Below are 17205 nucleotides of genomic sequence, written 5' to 3' on the forward strand. Positions count from 1 at the left end.
CATATGCACAGGAGTGCCCACACTTGCAGATGATACCCATGGGACCTGGACTGGATGACTGGATGATCGGAGCTCAACCAGGAGAAGAAAGAAGAGGGAAAAAAAAAAAAAAAGAGTGAGCTGATACAATCTGGTCAACTTGACCTATACCTATGGAGCAGCAACTCAAAAGGAGGAACAAATCCCTACAGCAAGAATCAGTCCTAACCCCTCCACACACAGAGTGGACGGAGATGGGCAACTTGGACATTGATACTCAAATTGGGGGTGTTGGGGAACTACAAAGGCAAGAAGTGACTGGCTTACAAGAGGGAACCTAGTGCTAGGGAGCATGGAGGAGGGCAGAATCTACAGTGGGTACTATTCAATCTGTCTGGGTGGAGCTGATGAAAGGAAATACAGATGGATAACTCGTGATACTGTAGTGAATAATGCTTATAAGGACGGACCGTGAGGGTTGGAAATGCAAAGGTAGACGTTTTGTAACAAGGAAGGGAGTGATTGATTCTACAGGCTAGGAGCAGAGGTCTCTGGTACCATCAATGGAGAAGGGCCGAGAGCGGGACCCTACCCAGAGAAACAGAGATGCCTGAGATGGAGACAGAGACGATGACGTGGAGTGATGAAGCGGCTGGGGACTTTGGATCCAGAGAGGGAAAGGGACTGTGGGCCGAAGACTGGGGGTGTGGGGTTGGGAGTGGGAGGGGGTGGTGGAGTGTAGGGGGCAGGTTTCTAGGATATACCCTTTGGTTGGTTGGTGATGCATGGAGCGGATTGGAACCATGGCAATGAGATGATGTGGGATGGAATGAATGTAAAACTAAAATTCTCTCATGTAACTATCATACAATTCACAATAAAACACTAAAAAGAAAAAAAACCCCACAAAACTGATGTTCTGCCATGTAAACTATCACCCAATTCACAATAAAAGCTTTTAAATAAAAAAAAGAAAAAGGAATGCACAAGCAGAATGCGAGATCTTATCCAGAGAAGCAGCAGTGCCAGTGAAGGAGGCAGAGATTGGGGCATGGAGAGGGGGAGTGGCTGAGGACTCTAGATTCATGGACTAAGAAGAGAAGGACTAAGAGCTGGTGGCTGGGAGCTGATTTGCAGAATGTGCCCTTTGGAGATGTAAATTATTATATATGCCTGAGTGGGTTTTTTTTTTTTGTTTGTTTGTTTGTGCGTTTTTTAAAAAAAGCTGAAGTGGATAGAGAGAAATACTATTAACTGATGGTACATGGAGGGGATTATAATCAATGTAATGCAACAAGGTATATGATTTGTTGAATGTAAAACTGATGATATGCTCTGTAAACTTTCACTCAATCCACAATAAAATTTGAAAAAAAAAAAAAAAAAAAGAACTTTCAAGATCTATCTTGAAATAAAATGCAGTCTGGGGTAGGATAATATCCATATGCCTATAAGGAAGACCAATTCATATTATTTAAATTTATGCACCAACCAATAAGCTAGTGGTGACAAAATTAAAGAATTCTACCTACTTCTTCAGTCTGAAATCAATCAAACATGCAATCAAGATGTACTGATAATTACTGGCAATTGGCATTCAAAGGTTGTAAATAAAGAGAAAGGATCAGTAGTTGGAAAATATGGCCTTGGTGAAAGAAAAGATGATGCTGGAGATTGCATAATTTGCAAGATTGATGACTTACTCATTGCAAATAACTTTTAAAGCAACATAACAGATGATTATACAACATCACCAGATAGAATACACACAAATCAGATTGGCTATGTTTCTGGAAAGAGATGGTAGAAAAGTTCCATATCATAATTCAAAACCTGGACAGCAGCAGACTGTGGAACAGACCATCAACTGTTCATATGCAAATCTAAGCTGAAGCTGAAGAAAATTAAAACAAGTCCACGAAAGCCAAAGTTTGACCCTGAACACATCCCACCTAATTTAGCAATCATCTCAAGAACAGACTGATGCATTAGACACTAATGATCAAAGATCAGAAGAGTTGTGGGATGCCACCAAGAACATCATAAAGGAAGAAAGCAAAAGGTTGTTAAGAAGAAAGAAGGAAAAGACCAAAATGGATGTCAGAAGAGACTCTAAAACCTGTTCTTCAATGGAGAGATGCTTACGCAAATGGTAGAAATGAGGAAGCAAAAGAACTGAACAAGGGAAGAACATGCTCAGTACTTCTCAAGCTCAAACAACTGAAGAAAATATTCAAGCCTCAACTTGAAATGTTGAAGGATTCTATGGACAAAATATCGAATGTTACAGACAGCATCAAAAGATGATGAAAGGAATGCACAGAGTCACTGTACCCAAAAGATATGATTGATGTCCACCATTTCGGGAGCTAGCACATGATCAACAGCCAGTGGTAGAGGTGAAAGAAGTCCAAGATGCATGGAAAGCACTGGCAAAGAATAAGCTTCAGGAATTGATGGAATACAAACAAATCTTTTAACAAACTGATGTCGCACTGGAAGCACTCACTCATCTACACCAAGAAATTTAGAAGACAGCTATTTGGCCAACTGATTGGAAAAGATCCATATTTGTGCCCATTCCAAAAAGAGGTGACCCAATGGAATTCAGAAATCATTGGACAATATTAATATCAGAAGCAAGTAAAATTTTGCTAAAGGTAATTTAAAAATGGCTATAATAGTACATTGACAGGGAACCGCTAGAGGTTCAAGCCAGATTCAGATGAGAACGGAGTAATGAGGGATTTCATGCTGATGTCAGATGAATCTTGGCAAAAAGTAGAGAATACAAGAAAGATGTTTACTTGTGCTTTATTTGGTATGCAAAGGCTTTTGACTGTGTGGGTCATGAGAAGCTATGGACAACATGGTGGATACTAAGTATTCTGGAACACTTAATTGTGCTCATGAGAAAACTGTACATAGATCAAAAAGAACAAAAGGAAGACCACAGTGAGATGGATTGGTACAGTGGCAGCAGCAATGGGCTCAAGCTTGACAAGGATTGTAAGGATGGCACAAGACCTAGCAGTGTTTTTTTTATTCTGTGGTGCATAGGGTCACTATGATTTTGTAGTAATACTTTTGACTTACTCTTGTATTGTTTTTTTGTAGCCTGGAACAGGAAGAGAAAACAGCACAAATATACAATGGCCAAGACATTTATTTCCACTCATTGGTCAGTGGAGGATCACTTTATTGTCTACTGAAAGGCATTCTTTTTATTTTAAAGGATCAGCAAACTAGGAGTTTTGTCTGTACTGAGGTCCTATTTCAAAACAAATGGCTTCTAACTTCATTACGATACAAGCCTGGTGTTTTCATTTATTTGCTGAGCTTTAAAAAATAATTAAGATCTGGATTGTCTTCAAGGAAACTGGCTACTCTAGCTGAAAGTGATAACTGGAACACAACAGTTGTCAAGATGTTTGTACGATGAATAAATTTCTAGATAGCCATACATTCAATGGAGTCCTGGTGTGGCATTGTAGGATAAGCACTGGGTCACAAGGTCAGTTTGAACCCCAAGGTCAGCAGTTCAAACTCACCAGCCGCTCCTCGGAAACCTACACAGGGTAGCTGTGAGTTGGAACCAACTCAATGGTACTTAATAATAATACATTCAATATTTTATAGTGAATGCCACTCTGTTTCAATAATTCTTAAAAGTAAAAATTCTAAGCAATTTTCTGCTGTGACAAAATAACAAATGTTCACTGACTGAGCCCTGGTGTAGCACTGTAGGATAAGTGCTGTAACTGCTAACTATAAGGTCAGTGGTTCAAATCCACCAGCTACTCCTCAGAAACCCTATATACAGTCACTATGAGTTAGAACTAACTTGATGGCACTGAACAACAACAACAACACTGTAAGTTCATACTAAAGTGCGATAACCAAATTATCCTTTTTACAGGGGCAAATTCTAAAAACAAAAATTATTTTCTTTTACCATAAATTTGAAAATACATCAAATTAAAAATCACATTCTTTGATTTATTTGAATCAAATAACGATAAATCCACAGGATATTCTAAACCAAATCAACAAATCATGTGTAATAAAATAACTACCAGATTCATTATTTACATTTACACAACAGTTAACAACAAGCAAAAAGGTGAATGGTGCACAACATGGGGAATGTGAATAATGTTGGTGAATTGTACATGTAAAAATGGCTGAAGTGCCAACTGCTTTACAGGAACTGCTGGCTGAAATAACAGACCGACTTATTATTAATTGGCAAGTATGCCAGAGGCAGATGAACTACCAAACTAATTTTCATCAACAAAAAGTAGTCCAAAGGTGTTTCTACTAAATATACTAAACAACAAAAACAGGAAAAGCAGCATGTTTCCACATACGGGAATTTGTAAGGAAGAAAATATTAGTGGTATAATCTTTCACTACAAACACAAAACTGAAAAAAAAAAAAAAAAAGGGTGTGTGTGTTAAAATAGAGATGTGATACTTTAAACCCAAAAGATACAAAATGACTTCCAAATCTTAAAGAAATGACAGTTACCAAACTCAGTATATTAAATGATGTAAAGCAAGAGCTACGTTTCAGAAGAGGGGGACTCATCAGTCCTAAAAAGAATGAGTAAATGAATGAATAAAGAAATTAATATATAATAATCACAGAAGCAAATTTTTATTGTACTTATTTAAGTTATATCTAAGAGAGAGGAAGGAGTCCTGGTGTGACACTGTAGGATAAGGACTAGACTGCAAGGTTGGTGGTTCAAACTTACCAGCTGCTCCTTGGAAACCCAATACAGGGTTGCTATGAATTCGGACTGACTCGAAAGCACTTAACAAGGAGAGGGGGGAAATCTAAGCTAATTTGAACATTACTGGGTTTTGGCAAGAGTATGTTTATGGTATGTGGTTAAGTACTTCTCTCAAGCAACCCTAGCTGAGAGGGCTCTAGTTGTAAAGGTCTGCTAGCTCCCTTTGTTTTAGATTCTGTTTGTCAAACAATTTTTGAATAGTTTGGAGTCCCATGTAGTGATTTGTCCATAGTAAGTGGATATGCTGGGCAGACAGACTTAAAATATCTAATGGATCTGACAGGTTTCTAATCACAAACAAATTTATACAGACTGGGAGTGTGGTGGCGCCTTACAATAAGCACTGGACTGTGAACCACAAGATTCGTGGATCAAGCCCAGCAGCTGCTGCTCCACAGGAGAAAGATGAAGTTTTCTGGGCCTGCAAAGATTTTAAAAGCCTCGGAAACTCTACACAGGGTCACTTTGAGTTGGAACCAACTCAACAACTCTTAGCAACATATATAAACTAGAAGATAAATGTGTTAATTAATCTCTCCTACTTAATTTGAAATCTTCCCCTAAGAGTCTTACCTGTAGTACTGTATCATTGATATTGCTGAATTTACTATAATTAAGCAATCCCTTGGGCTTAGATACTTTCTTCATTCTTTTTGTTACATTACTACATGTGAGACTCTTAGGGGAAGATTTCACATTAAGTATGGCCTAACATTAATTCTCCTGGTGAGGTTTCCAATGGAAACTACAGTAGGCAGCATGGCTTCCATAAGGAAATGGCTGTCCTGATCTAAGTATTCAAATCAGCAATTATTTAAGAATATCCTCAGAACTAATCATAAACAAACAAACAAAACAAAAAACCCCACTGCTGTAAATTCTGACTCACAGTGATCCTATAGGAGAGAGCAGACTGCTCAACAGGGTTTCTGAGGCTGTCAAGCTTTACAAAGGCAGACTGCTGGATCTTTCTCTTACAGAGCAACTGGTGGGTTCAAACTGCTGACTTTCCAGTTCGTAGCCCAACACTTAGCCCATTGTGCTACCAATCTCCTGAACAAATCATTGTTGTCAAGTGCCGTAGAGTCAGTTCTGACTCATAGCGAAACTGCATAGTGTTTCCAAGGAGTAGGTGGTGGCTTTGAACTGCCAATCTGTGGTTAGCAGTTCAGTGCTTATCCTACAGCACCACACCAGGACCCCACAGTGGTGTTTAAATATTTAGTCACAAAGATGTTGATCTCACTTAATGGTGAAAAAATGGTGGTGGGGGACAATTATAGTACATTGTAGTAGAGTTCGTGTCAAGGAAGTAGACTATGAAACAGATTCCAACCCTGTAAAAGAAATAACAAATTCAGAGAGAACAGAGGAGAAAACAATGTTAATCGTGTTACCTCTTGGAAATGGGAAAAACGGTGATATATTTTGCTTTTCTCATTTTCTAAACTTTCTCCAATTAGCATAAATTCATCTTGTCCATCTCCAAGTTAAAAAAAATTATACCTTACTATTAATGACCACTACTGGATTAGCTGCTCAACCCAACATATGGGAAAGGGTTTCCATTCACCACACTTCTGCTACATGATCCTGTCTCCAGGGCCAAGGAAGGTTGTCTGACAGAATCAGTTTCTCTCTCACCAAGACAGGGAGAGATTTAGACTCTGACTGACTGAACTTGTAGTCTGTACACCCAAAAGACACAAATGCCCATATTCAGCCAGTCTTCTGAGAGACAATGATGTAGACATGCATAGAAAAGTAGAAGGAGGACCCAAGATTAAGCTCTGATGTCTTTTCAGGAGTTAGGTCTAGCCTTCTGTGAGAACCCACTGAATTTCTGCCCTTGAGTTCCACTGAACCAAGTGCTTTTTTTTAAACTATAGCTCCCTTTTTTGTTTAAACTGGCAACTTGATTTCAGTGGATGGAAGGAAAAAAACCCAACAACAAAAGTCTTTAAAACACAGAACAGATGCTCAATCTTCCATGTTAAAAAAATGAAATGCAGATTAAAATAATGAGATAACATTCTCAATTACCAGAGTCAAAGATGTACAAGAACTAATAATATACTGTGTTGGCAAAGGAATGGAAAAATAGATACTTTCATATTTTTCATTGAAATATAAGTAAGTAATTTAAAAATCTCTACTACAATGAAAACAAAAATGCACATATCCTCTGAATGAGCAATATGTTAAAAAAAAAAAAAATTCACTGAGCAGTTTTCAATGGAGAAAAAAACTAGAAACAATCTAAATACCCATCATTGGGACTGGCGGTGTGCTGTGGAATCGTTTCCGACTCATAGCAACCCTGTACAGGGTTTCCGAGGCTGTAAATCTTTATGGGATCAGAAAGCCTCATCTTTCTCCCACAGAACCACTGGAAATTTCATACTGCTGACCTTGATGGTTAGCAGCCCGACTCATAACCACTACACTACCAGAGCTCCTTAAACAGCCATCATTAGGAGATAGATTAAATAATTATCCCATAAGTGAGATATTTTACTACTCTTAAAGATATAAAAAGGAGAAAGACCTATATGTGGTGTTACAGAAAAATCTTCAAGATATTTCAAGTGATAAAAGGTGCAGAACTGAGCACAGTTTCCTGCCATGTATAAAAAACAGTAATGACATACGTGCGTGCACACACAACCATTGCATATGCAAAGACTATCTCTAAACGGATTTTAAAAACTGGTAGTAGAGGTAACCCTTGGGGAAAAGAACTGTATACTCTATGTAAAAATGTTTGCATTCAAGTAACAATGAATTAACATGTACAAAGATGGTAAATCATACATCTAATACAGTAGAATATCATTCTTAAAAGGACTGGAGTAGGAATTCAGAAGACTGAATCCTAGCTATGCTCCTGCTAACTGACTAGCTTTGTGACCATAAGCGAGTAAGTTCACCCTTACTGTGTCTCAGTGGGCTAATGAGTCAGTTGTCTGAACTGAAAGGTTGGTGGTTCCAGCTTATCAGCTGCTCCTTGGAAACCCTATACAGGGTTGCTATGGGTCAGAATTGATTTGATGGCACTTAACAACAAGAAGTCTTCTCATTGGTTTCTAAACAGAAACTTCAATCTTATCCTCATTATGCCAATTATTAAGTGCCATCAAGCTAGCTCCGACTAATGGCAGCCCGGTTTCTGAGGAGTGGATGGTGTGTTTGAACTGCCAACCTTGTTGTTAGTAGTCCTGTGCAGCTGCTGGTGGTGGTAGCTGTGTGCCATCGAGTCAGTTCTGACTCACAGTGATCCTGTATAGGGTTTTCAAGGCTGTAAATCTTTATGGGAGCAGAGAATCTCATCTTCCTCCTGCAGTACGGCTAGTAGATTTGATCTTTCAGTTAGCAGCCCAACATAAAACCCACCGCGCCACTAGAGCGCCTTCCAGTGGAATTAGGTACCGGATGATATTGAGCATTCCAACAGTCTCTTCTCACAGATGCAGTCAATTTGATTCCTATGTATTTCATCTGGTGAGGTCCATGTGTATAATTGCTTTATGTTGCTTAAAAATACTACCCTATCACAGACAATGTTGTGTTTCAAGATATGTCTTGAAATGTTCTTTGTGACAATGAATGCAAGACTATTCCTCTACTGTTCATTTCAGCTCACTAGTGCCTAGTATGGAGTGCTGGTGTGGCACTGTAGGATAAGCACTGGACTGCAAGGTCAGTGCTTCAAACTCACTAGCCACTTCTTGGAAACCCTTTACAGGGTTGCCCTGAGTCAAAATTGACTCAACAGCACTTAATAATAACAATGCCTAATATATTGATCTTTATGTGTTCTATTTCATTTTTGACAACTTCCAATTTTCCTAGATTCATACATCCTACAGTCCATGTTTCAATTATTACTGGATGTTTACAAGAGTGTCTCCTCATTTTGAGTTGTGCTCCATTAGCAAATGAAGGTCCCAAACGCTTTACTCCATTCACATCATCACAGTCAACTCTACTTTGAGGGGGAAGCTCTTCCCCAGTCCCATTTTGAGTACCTTCCAACCTGAAAGGCTCATCTTCGGGCAGTATATCTGACAATATTCTGGTGCTATACATAATGTTTTCCTCTTCTGGCACTATATCTGACTATGTTCCGCTGCTATTCATAAGGTTTTCAGAAGTGGTCTGTCTCTCTGTCTGTCTTAGTCTGCAAGCTCTGCTGAAATGTACTCGCCATGGGTGACTCTGCTCGTATTTAAAATACCCATGGCATAGCTTCCAGTATCACAGCAGTACACAAGCTACACAGCATGACAAACTGACAAACAAGTGGTGGATATATCCATACACAGATTAATAAAAATAATCATCATTCTTAAAACTTTACTCCTTCTGCAATAGATTTCTATTGTCTTATTCCATGTACTCCAGGGTTTACAACTGGCAGAAAAGATTTATTAACACTTTCATGCTCCTAGATTGGCCTATATTCTCTTTCTAGGTCACTGCCAACACCCCATGCTTTCTCCTTCTCCCTCATATCTGCAGTCCCATATAGTACCTATGTAAGATATATACATAATCTATATATGTTGTTGCTGTTAAGTGACGTAGAGTTGGTTCTGACTCATAGCAACTGTATAGGGTTTCTAAGGCTTTAAATCTTTGAGGGAGCAGAAAGCCTCATCTTTCTCCTGTAATCTCTATGTAGATAATATACATTTTTCATATATATATCATATATATGCATTGATTTAATATATACATGAGGAAGTGCAGTGGTTCCGTACAATAAACACTGGACTGCAAACCACAAGGTTCATGATCCGAGCCCACCAGCTGCTCCACAGGAGAAAGATAAAGCTTTCTGCTCCCGTAAAGATATACTGCCTCTGAAACCCTGTAGAGGGTCGCTATGAGTCGGAACTGACTCAACACAGCAATAACACATATATATGACCACATCCATCTATTGAGAGAGAAAAAACACAAATATAGTGCATGTGTCTGGGTCCTCTCTGTCCTCTACAAGACATAAGTATATAGGCTACTTAATGTGGGTGGAGTGCTACAGAATACTTGAAACAGGATAAACACTCAAGAAATATTTCCTACTGTGGGGAGTATAACCTAGTGGTACAAAGGAAGGATCGGACTAGCATTGCCCTATTTAGCAGTTCTTGTTGCCTCATGTATGATGGACAATCAGTTATGTTGTGTGTCCTAATATGATGCCATAAGATAAGCACACCACTTAAGATGAATTTTAGTAACGATCATTTAACCTGTATGCATCAAACTCTAGCTTTCAGAACCAATTTTCAGTTCCCAGGAAACAAAGTTATATTCCTTATGATACTATAAGGAAGCAACCACATTAACTCACCAGAAAGCAGAACATTTTTCTTGATAATTTGCCCATCAACAAGTCAGAGTCATGATAAAGAAACTGTTTTGGAATAAAAGAGACTTAATGAAACAGTTTGGAAAAGATACGGGAAATCTGAACATAGCTTGGATATATTAGATAATGTTAAAGAATGACTATTATTACTAATTTTAAGTGTGATCTTATTTTTAATGCATACACAAATGGCGCTGCGGGTTAATGCGCTGGACTGCAAGGTTGCTTTGAACTGCAAAGGTTGGCGGTTCAAGCTCACCAGTCACTCCTCAGAAACCCTAATAGGGTTGCTATGAGTCAGAACCGACGTGACGACACTTAACAACAACACAATTAAACACATAAATTTTAAAAATACTGGCTACCTTCTGAGTTGGGAAATTCCCACTTGAAAAGACATGCAGACCGACCCAGCACTGCTGGGAGAACAGAAGATCTTATTGAAAGAAAGACCTGAAGAAAAAAAGCAGACTGTTTGGCTATTTGATTGTCAGGCAGGCTGTTTGCTTTGGAAGAATCAAGGTAAGAGAAGTCATTCTGCCAGGGAGACCCCATTCTAGGGCTGAGAAAAAAAGGAAAAAAAAAAGTGACTAAATGAAAGAGAAAAAACTCTTGAGTTGGAGCTATAGACTTAATAATAGTCAATAGCACAAATGGTAATTAAAACAATGAGCACAGATGAAATTAACTAAGATTTGTGTAACATAAGACAAAAAAGAGAACTAAGGGGATTGCTGATATTTCAAAGATTAGATATAGGTGGCAGAACCATCAAATTGAGCCTATGGGGAAAAGTAGGGGAAACATTAGGAGAATGGTTCTCCAGAAGCCAGTGGAGGCCTTTCAAGGACAAAGCAATTAATAGTGTTGAATCCTAAGGAGATCAAACCGGATAAAGACTGAAACAAGTCTAACAAATGACAAACAGGACGTCAGTGAGGGCCTGACGAGAGTAGTTTCAGTTGAGTGGCTGGAGCAGAAGTCACAGGAGTGACATCACTCTTCTTTCTCAGAAAGATGAGAACCTGTACAATTAATATACATTGTTCAGATAATGAAATTCCCAGTGATCAATGCTAACAGGCAACAACAGGTTAAGGAAGAGAGACTTGTAAGAGACAGATGGTAATGGCTGAGTTACTCATAAGACCCCTTTATATTTCTTATGTCATGCCTATATAGAAGAAATATCTGCCATTATATTTTATAATTAGCAAATTTGACATTAGTAGAGTTTGGTTTTTCCCACTTGCTTCCCAAAGAAAAGTGATACTGCCAACTTATATACAGATATGGTCCACTGTATGCAATGAGTTTGTTCTTTAAAAAATTGGATGTAAAATAAATCTTTATAAATCAAATCAGTAAGTGAATCAGGAAAATTATTTAAAGGAGTGATGGGGGACCCTTAGGGTGCAATCTGATGTCACTGAGGTCACATCTTTATAAGAAAAAAATAACAATAAATTACTTAACTTTGATTTTATAACATACATCCCTTGTTTTCTATTCTGAATCCTAAGAGATTATGTTATTCTTGTTAAGTGCCATTGAGTCACTTCCGACTCATAGTAACCCTGAGTAAGGTTTCTGAGGATTTAAATCTTTGCAAGTGCAGAAAGTCTCATCTTTCTCCTGTGGAATGGCTGGTGGACTTGAACTGTTGCCAAAGTTGTGGTTTGAAGTCCAGTGTTTATCCTACAGAGCCACATTGCTCCCTGTGAGATATACAGGATGGGCATTATTAACCCATTTGACCCTGGTTCACTTTCCCTGCTATAAAGGGACTCTCTGGAAAAAAAGATGAGTGGTTTTTTCCCTTGGAGGAAAAAGTCTTGGAAGAGCTAATAGTCACACAGTTCCAAAGCAGTTTACCTTTCTTAATGACTGCACAAGAATCCCTAGTAGTATAATGGGTTAAGCACTAGGCTGCTACCTAAAAACCTGGCGGTTCAAACCCACCACCTGCTCTATGGGAGAAAGATGAGGCTGTATGCTTTTGTAAGATTTACAGTCTCAGAAACCCTATGGAGCAATTTTATGCTCTCTTATAGAGTGGGGTCACTTATGAATTGGAACTGATTCAGTGGCAATATATTTCTTTTAATTAATACACCAGAAACTGTGGTTTCTCACATTCTTAAGCTTAACCCAAGTCTCTTAAGGAGCAGTTGGTAGGTTTGAACTTTTGACCTTGCAGTTAGCAGTCTAGTACTTATCCTGCAGCATCACAAGATGACTCCATATAAATATTAACAGCTAATAATTATTAAAGGAGTTCTGGTAGCATAGTGGTTACAAGTTGGGCTGCTAAACTCAAGGTCAGCAGTTCAAAACTATCAGCTGTTCCATGGGAGAAAGATGAGACTTTTTGCTTCCATAAAGACTTATAACCTTGGAATCCATATCCAGGGTCGCTATGGGTTGGAACCGACTCCATGGCACATAAGCAACCAATCAACCAACAATAATTATTAGGCGTCCTGGTGTGGTGCTGCAGGTTAATGTACTGGACTGCAAGGTTGGAGGTTCAAGCTCACTTTCCACTCCTCGGAAACGCTATACAGGGTCGCTATGAGTCGGAACCAACTTGACAGCACTTAAAAACAACCTTTATACAGGGTAGCTATGAGTTGGAATTAATTATTGAGCACTTTCTATGTGTCCAGCATTACACAGAGTATGTAAGGATTATAGATTGCATTTAATCATTCCAATGACAAATTTATGAAGCAGGCACTATTTATATTTATAATCATTCTCATTTTATATGAGGAAACAGATTAAATCACTTTGGCACTGTAGGATAAAACACTGGACCCAAGGTCAGTTTGATTCACAAGGCCAGTAGTTCAAACTCACCAGCCACTCCTTGGAAACCCCTTCACAGAGTCGCTATGAGTCAGAACCGACTTGATATCACTTAATAACAACAACAATGTATGAAAGCTAGGCGCTCTGGTGGCGCTGTAGGATAGGCAAGGTCAGCAGTTAAAACCTACCAGTCCTTCTGCTGAAGAAAATAATCTTTCTGCTCTAGTAAAGATTTACAGCCTTGGAAATCTCTATACAGTATACAAGGTAGCTATGAGTTGGAATTGATTTAATAGCGGTAAGTCTGGTTTTTTGATTTATATCCTAGCTAGTGTAAATTTTACAAAAACATGCTCTGACAAAATGCTGAATTCTAATCATATTTCCAAACAAGGATATTTAAACTCACAGTAAACTTAAAAATTGTGCCATGCTATACAGCAAATTTATAGGGAGAGTGGAAAGAGATGATGTGGGAAAATAAAATACTAAAAAGATTTTTTAATATAAAGTTTCTCCCAACAGTCATTTCTTCTTATTCACAGTTGTTGTTGTTGTTATGTGCAGTAGAGTCGGTTCCAACTCATAGCGACCCTGTACAGGGTTTCCGAGGCTGTAAATCTTTATGGGAGCAGAAAGCCTCATCTTCCTCTTGTGGAACAGCTGGTAGTTTCGAACTGCTAACCCTGAGGTTAGCAGCCCTATTTATAATCACTACGCTACCAAAGTTCCTTAGTCACAGTAAAGCATGTTTAGTATTATTTCTTCCATTATTAAAAATGGAGATTATTTTTCCATAGTTTATGAATTAAAATCTGTAGGTCTCTTACAGAAGAAATGCACTATAAGAAGGCATCAAATGTAATACATTTTAATAGCATTCCCACCCCTTAAACGTAAGTTTTCTAAATTCTCTATAATGACGATGTAATTTTTATCATTGGAAAAAAAGATTTAAAAATTGAGATAGAAATAAAGTAACAATGATAAAAAGATTTGAGGTCTGGGATTTATACCTGAGAATTAACTGACTCTACAATTTATTTACTTTACTTTTGTATATCTTATATATTTACTTTTGTATATATACAATTACAATTTTCTGCTTTAGCTAAAGTTCAGTCTGACAATGTGTTAAATTGTGTTAAATAGAAGTAGTTCAAGAGAACGTGCCAAAGTCTTTGGCCATACTGTGTCCAAAAGACCTCTTGTAAAGAAAAGCAGAATGTTCTGGGACTCTAAAAAGGTTAATAATAATTAGTATTAAAATATCTTGGGACATGCATAGTAGGCAATACCCTTTGTAACCCTGATAGCTTAGAACAATAAAAAAAAGATGCTATTGTTGAATGATCTCATCTTTACTTTGAATGACAGTCTAAGGATGTACACAATCCAAAGCAATTCTTAAATTATATAAAGTCACATATAGACAACATACGTGAATTACTACTGTCTTTTTAAAATAAAAACATTGATTAATTAAGTGGTAGGAAATTAGTGAGCAGTCTTCTTACCTGCGTGGCCTAGTCCTTGGAGACATCATTTCATTCCCAAGTATGTGATACCGTCTTGCTTCATGTAACAGCTGGTAACACTCAGGAGAATTCTGGATCAATTGGTCCACTTCAACTGTCTGAACAAAGTAGTTGGGATGCAACAGAGGAAGTCTCACATGTGTCAGGAGTTCATGTAACAGGGGTCTTCTCAGATCGACAGCACGATATACCCAACGCATGACGGCTTCAAAAACCATCTCTTCTTTACCAATAACAAGTTCATCACTACAAATATAATCAATAAGTTCATCTTTGTCAAGCTCAAGAAATTCTTCATGCTGGGATACATCTTCAAAAGTCTGCAATGCAAAAGTCTTGCATTTTGTGAAGAGTGTTTTGAGTGAATGAGTATCAGCAAAACGCTGGATTCCTAAGCAATTACAAGGATCAAGTTGTTCCTCCAAGAATTTAGCACAAGCATCACGTAGAACACTAATCTGAAAGAGGCTAGATGTTTCAAAGAGATACTGTACATTCTCTGTAGTGATCTTCACCTTTCCAGTATAAACATACTGCAAAAAACACTCCATAGCTTCAGCTAAAATACCATTGATCTCGACCAACATTTCCCGGCTTTCCCTGTGGTCATTACAGAACATAGCTCTGAAGTAGCTACTGCAGGCTGAGAGAACAGCTCGATGACAAGGAAATTCTTTTCCCTCTACACAAATGATAACATCTGTGAATAAACGGCTATCTCGGAATTCATTAAATATTTGAAGTATGTTTTCAGCATGGGATGATCCTGTAGAAAAGTCAAAAAATTCATGGCCTGTCAGAGATTTAGGGTCCATTTCAAAAACTTTACGCTTAGTTGCCGGGGAGTCACGCACCCCAAGATCCTCTCTGTTTAGTCTGCGTCCCAATATTAGTACCATTGTTACATCAGTTGACTATATAATTGTTGAGAAATGACTGTTAAGGATCGTCCTTATGTTGCTAAAAAGTGAAAATAAAAGAAAACATTTCAATATGTAAAAAATCCAATATTCAAATTCAATAATTTCAATTTGATAGTACTATGCTCATTTAAATCAAAATTGATAAATAAAAACTTGTATTTGCACAATTACAACATTAGGGGTAATTTGCAACAGGACTGAAGTTCCCCATTTGAAAGAATATTATCTACTTTGTGAATTATTAACAGCCTTCTTTTCCCCCCATTTACACAACCAGGTTTTATACTACTGAATGGAGGCGACAATGGTGTAAGGCAATAGAGTTAAGAATGGTGAAATGCACAGAATCTGACCAGTCAGAAGCCTGATACAAATGGTTATTATCAAATGTACATTTGATAGATTCTACTAGATTCGCAAGAGAGTAATTTTCCTATATCCATCATGAGTCCTCGTGTGGCACTGTAAAATAAGCACCGGATTGCTAACCACAAGGCTGGAGGTTCAAACCCACCAGTCACTCCTAGGACACCCTATACAGGGTCGCTGTGAGTCGGGATGACTTGACAGCACTTAATAACAACAAAACAGTAGCCTTCTAACATATGCATATTGTTTCACCATCATTTCTTTCTAGCAATATAGCTTAAAGAAATAGTCATAAATATGCAGCTTTATCTATAGATCTGTTCAATGCAGTATTAATATAAAATTCTTCAAAAAAAAAAAAGTTAACACCCTATAAGAAATGAAACCACAGTACATCTTCTAGATAGAACAATTTGTGCATAATTATTATATACACTATTTAATTATATGGCGAAGTCTTGACCAGATATTAAGTAAAAAAGCAGATCATAAAACATATCTTAATAGAAAATTATATATATATATATCTATATCTGGTATCATAGTGGTTATGAATCGGGCTGTGAACCGCAAGGTCAGCAGTTCGAAACTACCAGCTGTTCCGCGGGAAAAGATGAGGTGTTCTGTTCCCATAAAGATTTACAGCCTTGGAAACCCAGTACAGGGTCGCTATGAGTATATACATACATACACACACACACACACACACACACATATATCTAAGTGTATGCACAATAAATATAGTAAGTGAATCAAAACCAGAAAAGGACTCCTGGTGTGGCACAGTAGGATCAGCACTGGACTGCTAACCACTAGGTCAGCAGTTCAAACCCACCAGATGCTCCTTGGAAACCCTATACAGGGTTGCTATGAGTCAGAACTGACTTAAAGGCACTGAATAACAACAACACAGAACAGGAAAAAAATAGAAGGTACATAATGTTGTGATACTATTGTCTCTTTCGTTTTTCTCTTTTCTTTCCCAGAATGACCCCTATAAAAACGTAGTACTTTGCATTTAGATTTTCAAAATGCATATTCTTTATGCTCTGGTTCCTTTTACTAATCAGAAACAACTTAAAATTGACTACAGTTACAACCCCTTCTAAAGGTCTCAGTCTCTTCCTAAAATATTTCAGGTCTAAGCAAGAAGAAAGCCTAAGAACAGCAAAGGTTGCCAAAAACTGGATGTCATTCTACACTCACAAACAAAACAGAAACTTGAATGATAACAATCTTAAGACTGCATCTCATCCCACATTAAATTACACCCCATTTTCTAAGTCCTTATGGAAAAATAGTAATATTAAAACCAAAAAGCAGCTAATTATACAAGGGGGGGGTATCAAAAGTTTGTGGGAAAATTCCATTTTATTTTCCCATGAACTTTTTTTTTTTTTTTTTTT

General features: G+C 37.8%; 1 protein-coding gene across 1 annotated transcript in view; it reads right to left on the minus strand.

Annotated features, from left to right (window-relative positions):
• The window catches only part of KLHL24 (kelch-like family member 24), a 54270-nt gene that overhangs the window by 30871 nt on the left and 6194 nt on the right, over positions 1 to 17205 (minus strand). The window contains exon 2 of the mRNA XM_006869810.1: positions 14487 to 15467. Coding sequence (XP_006869872.1) covers positions 14487 to 15406 — 920 coding nt within the window. The 5' untranslated portion in view covers positions 15407 to 15467. The remainder of the gene's footprint in view (positions 1 to 14486; positions 15468 to 17205) is intronic.

This window comes from Chrysochloris asiatica, unplaced genomic scaffold (genome assembly GCF_000296735.1).
Source record: "Chrysochloris asiatica unplaced genomic scaffold, ChrAsi1.0 scaffold00135, whole genome shotgun sequence".
Classification (NCBI taxonomy): Eukaryota; Metazoa; Chordata; class Mammalia; order Afrosoricida; family Chrysochloridae; genus Chrysochloris; species Chrysochloris asiatica.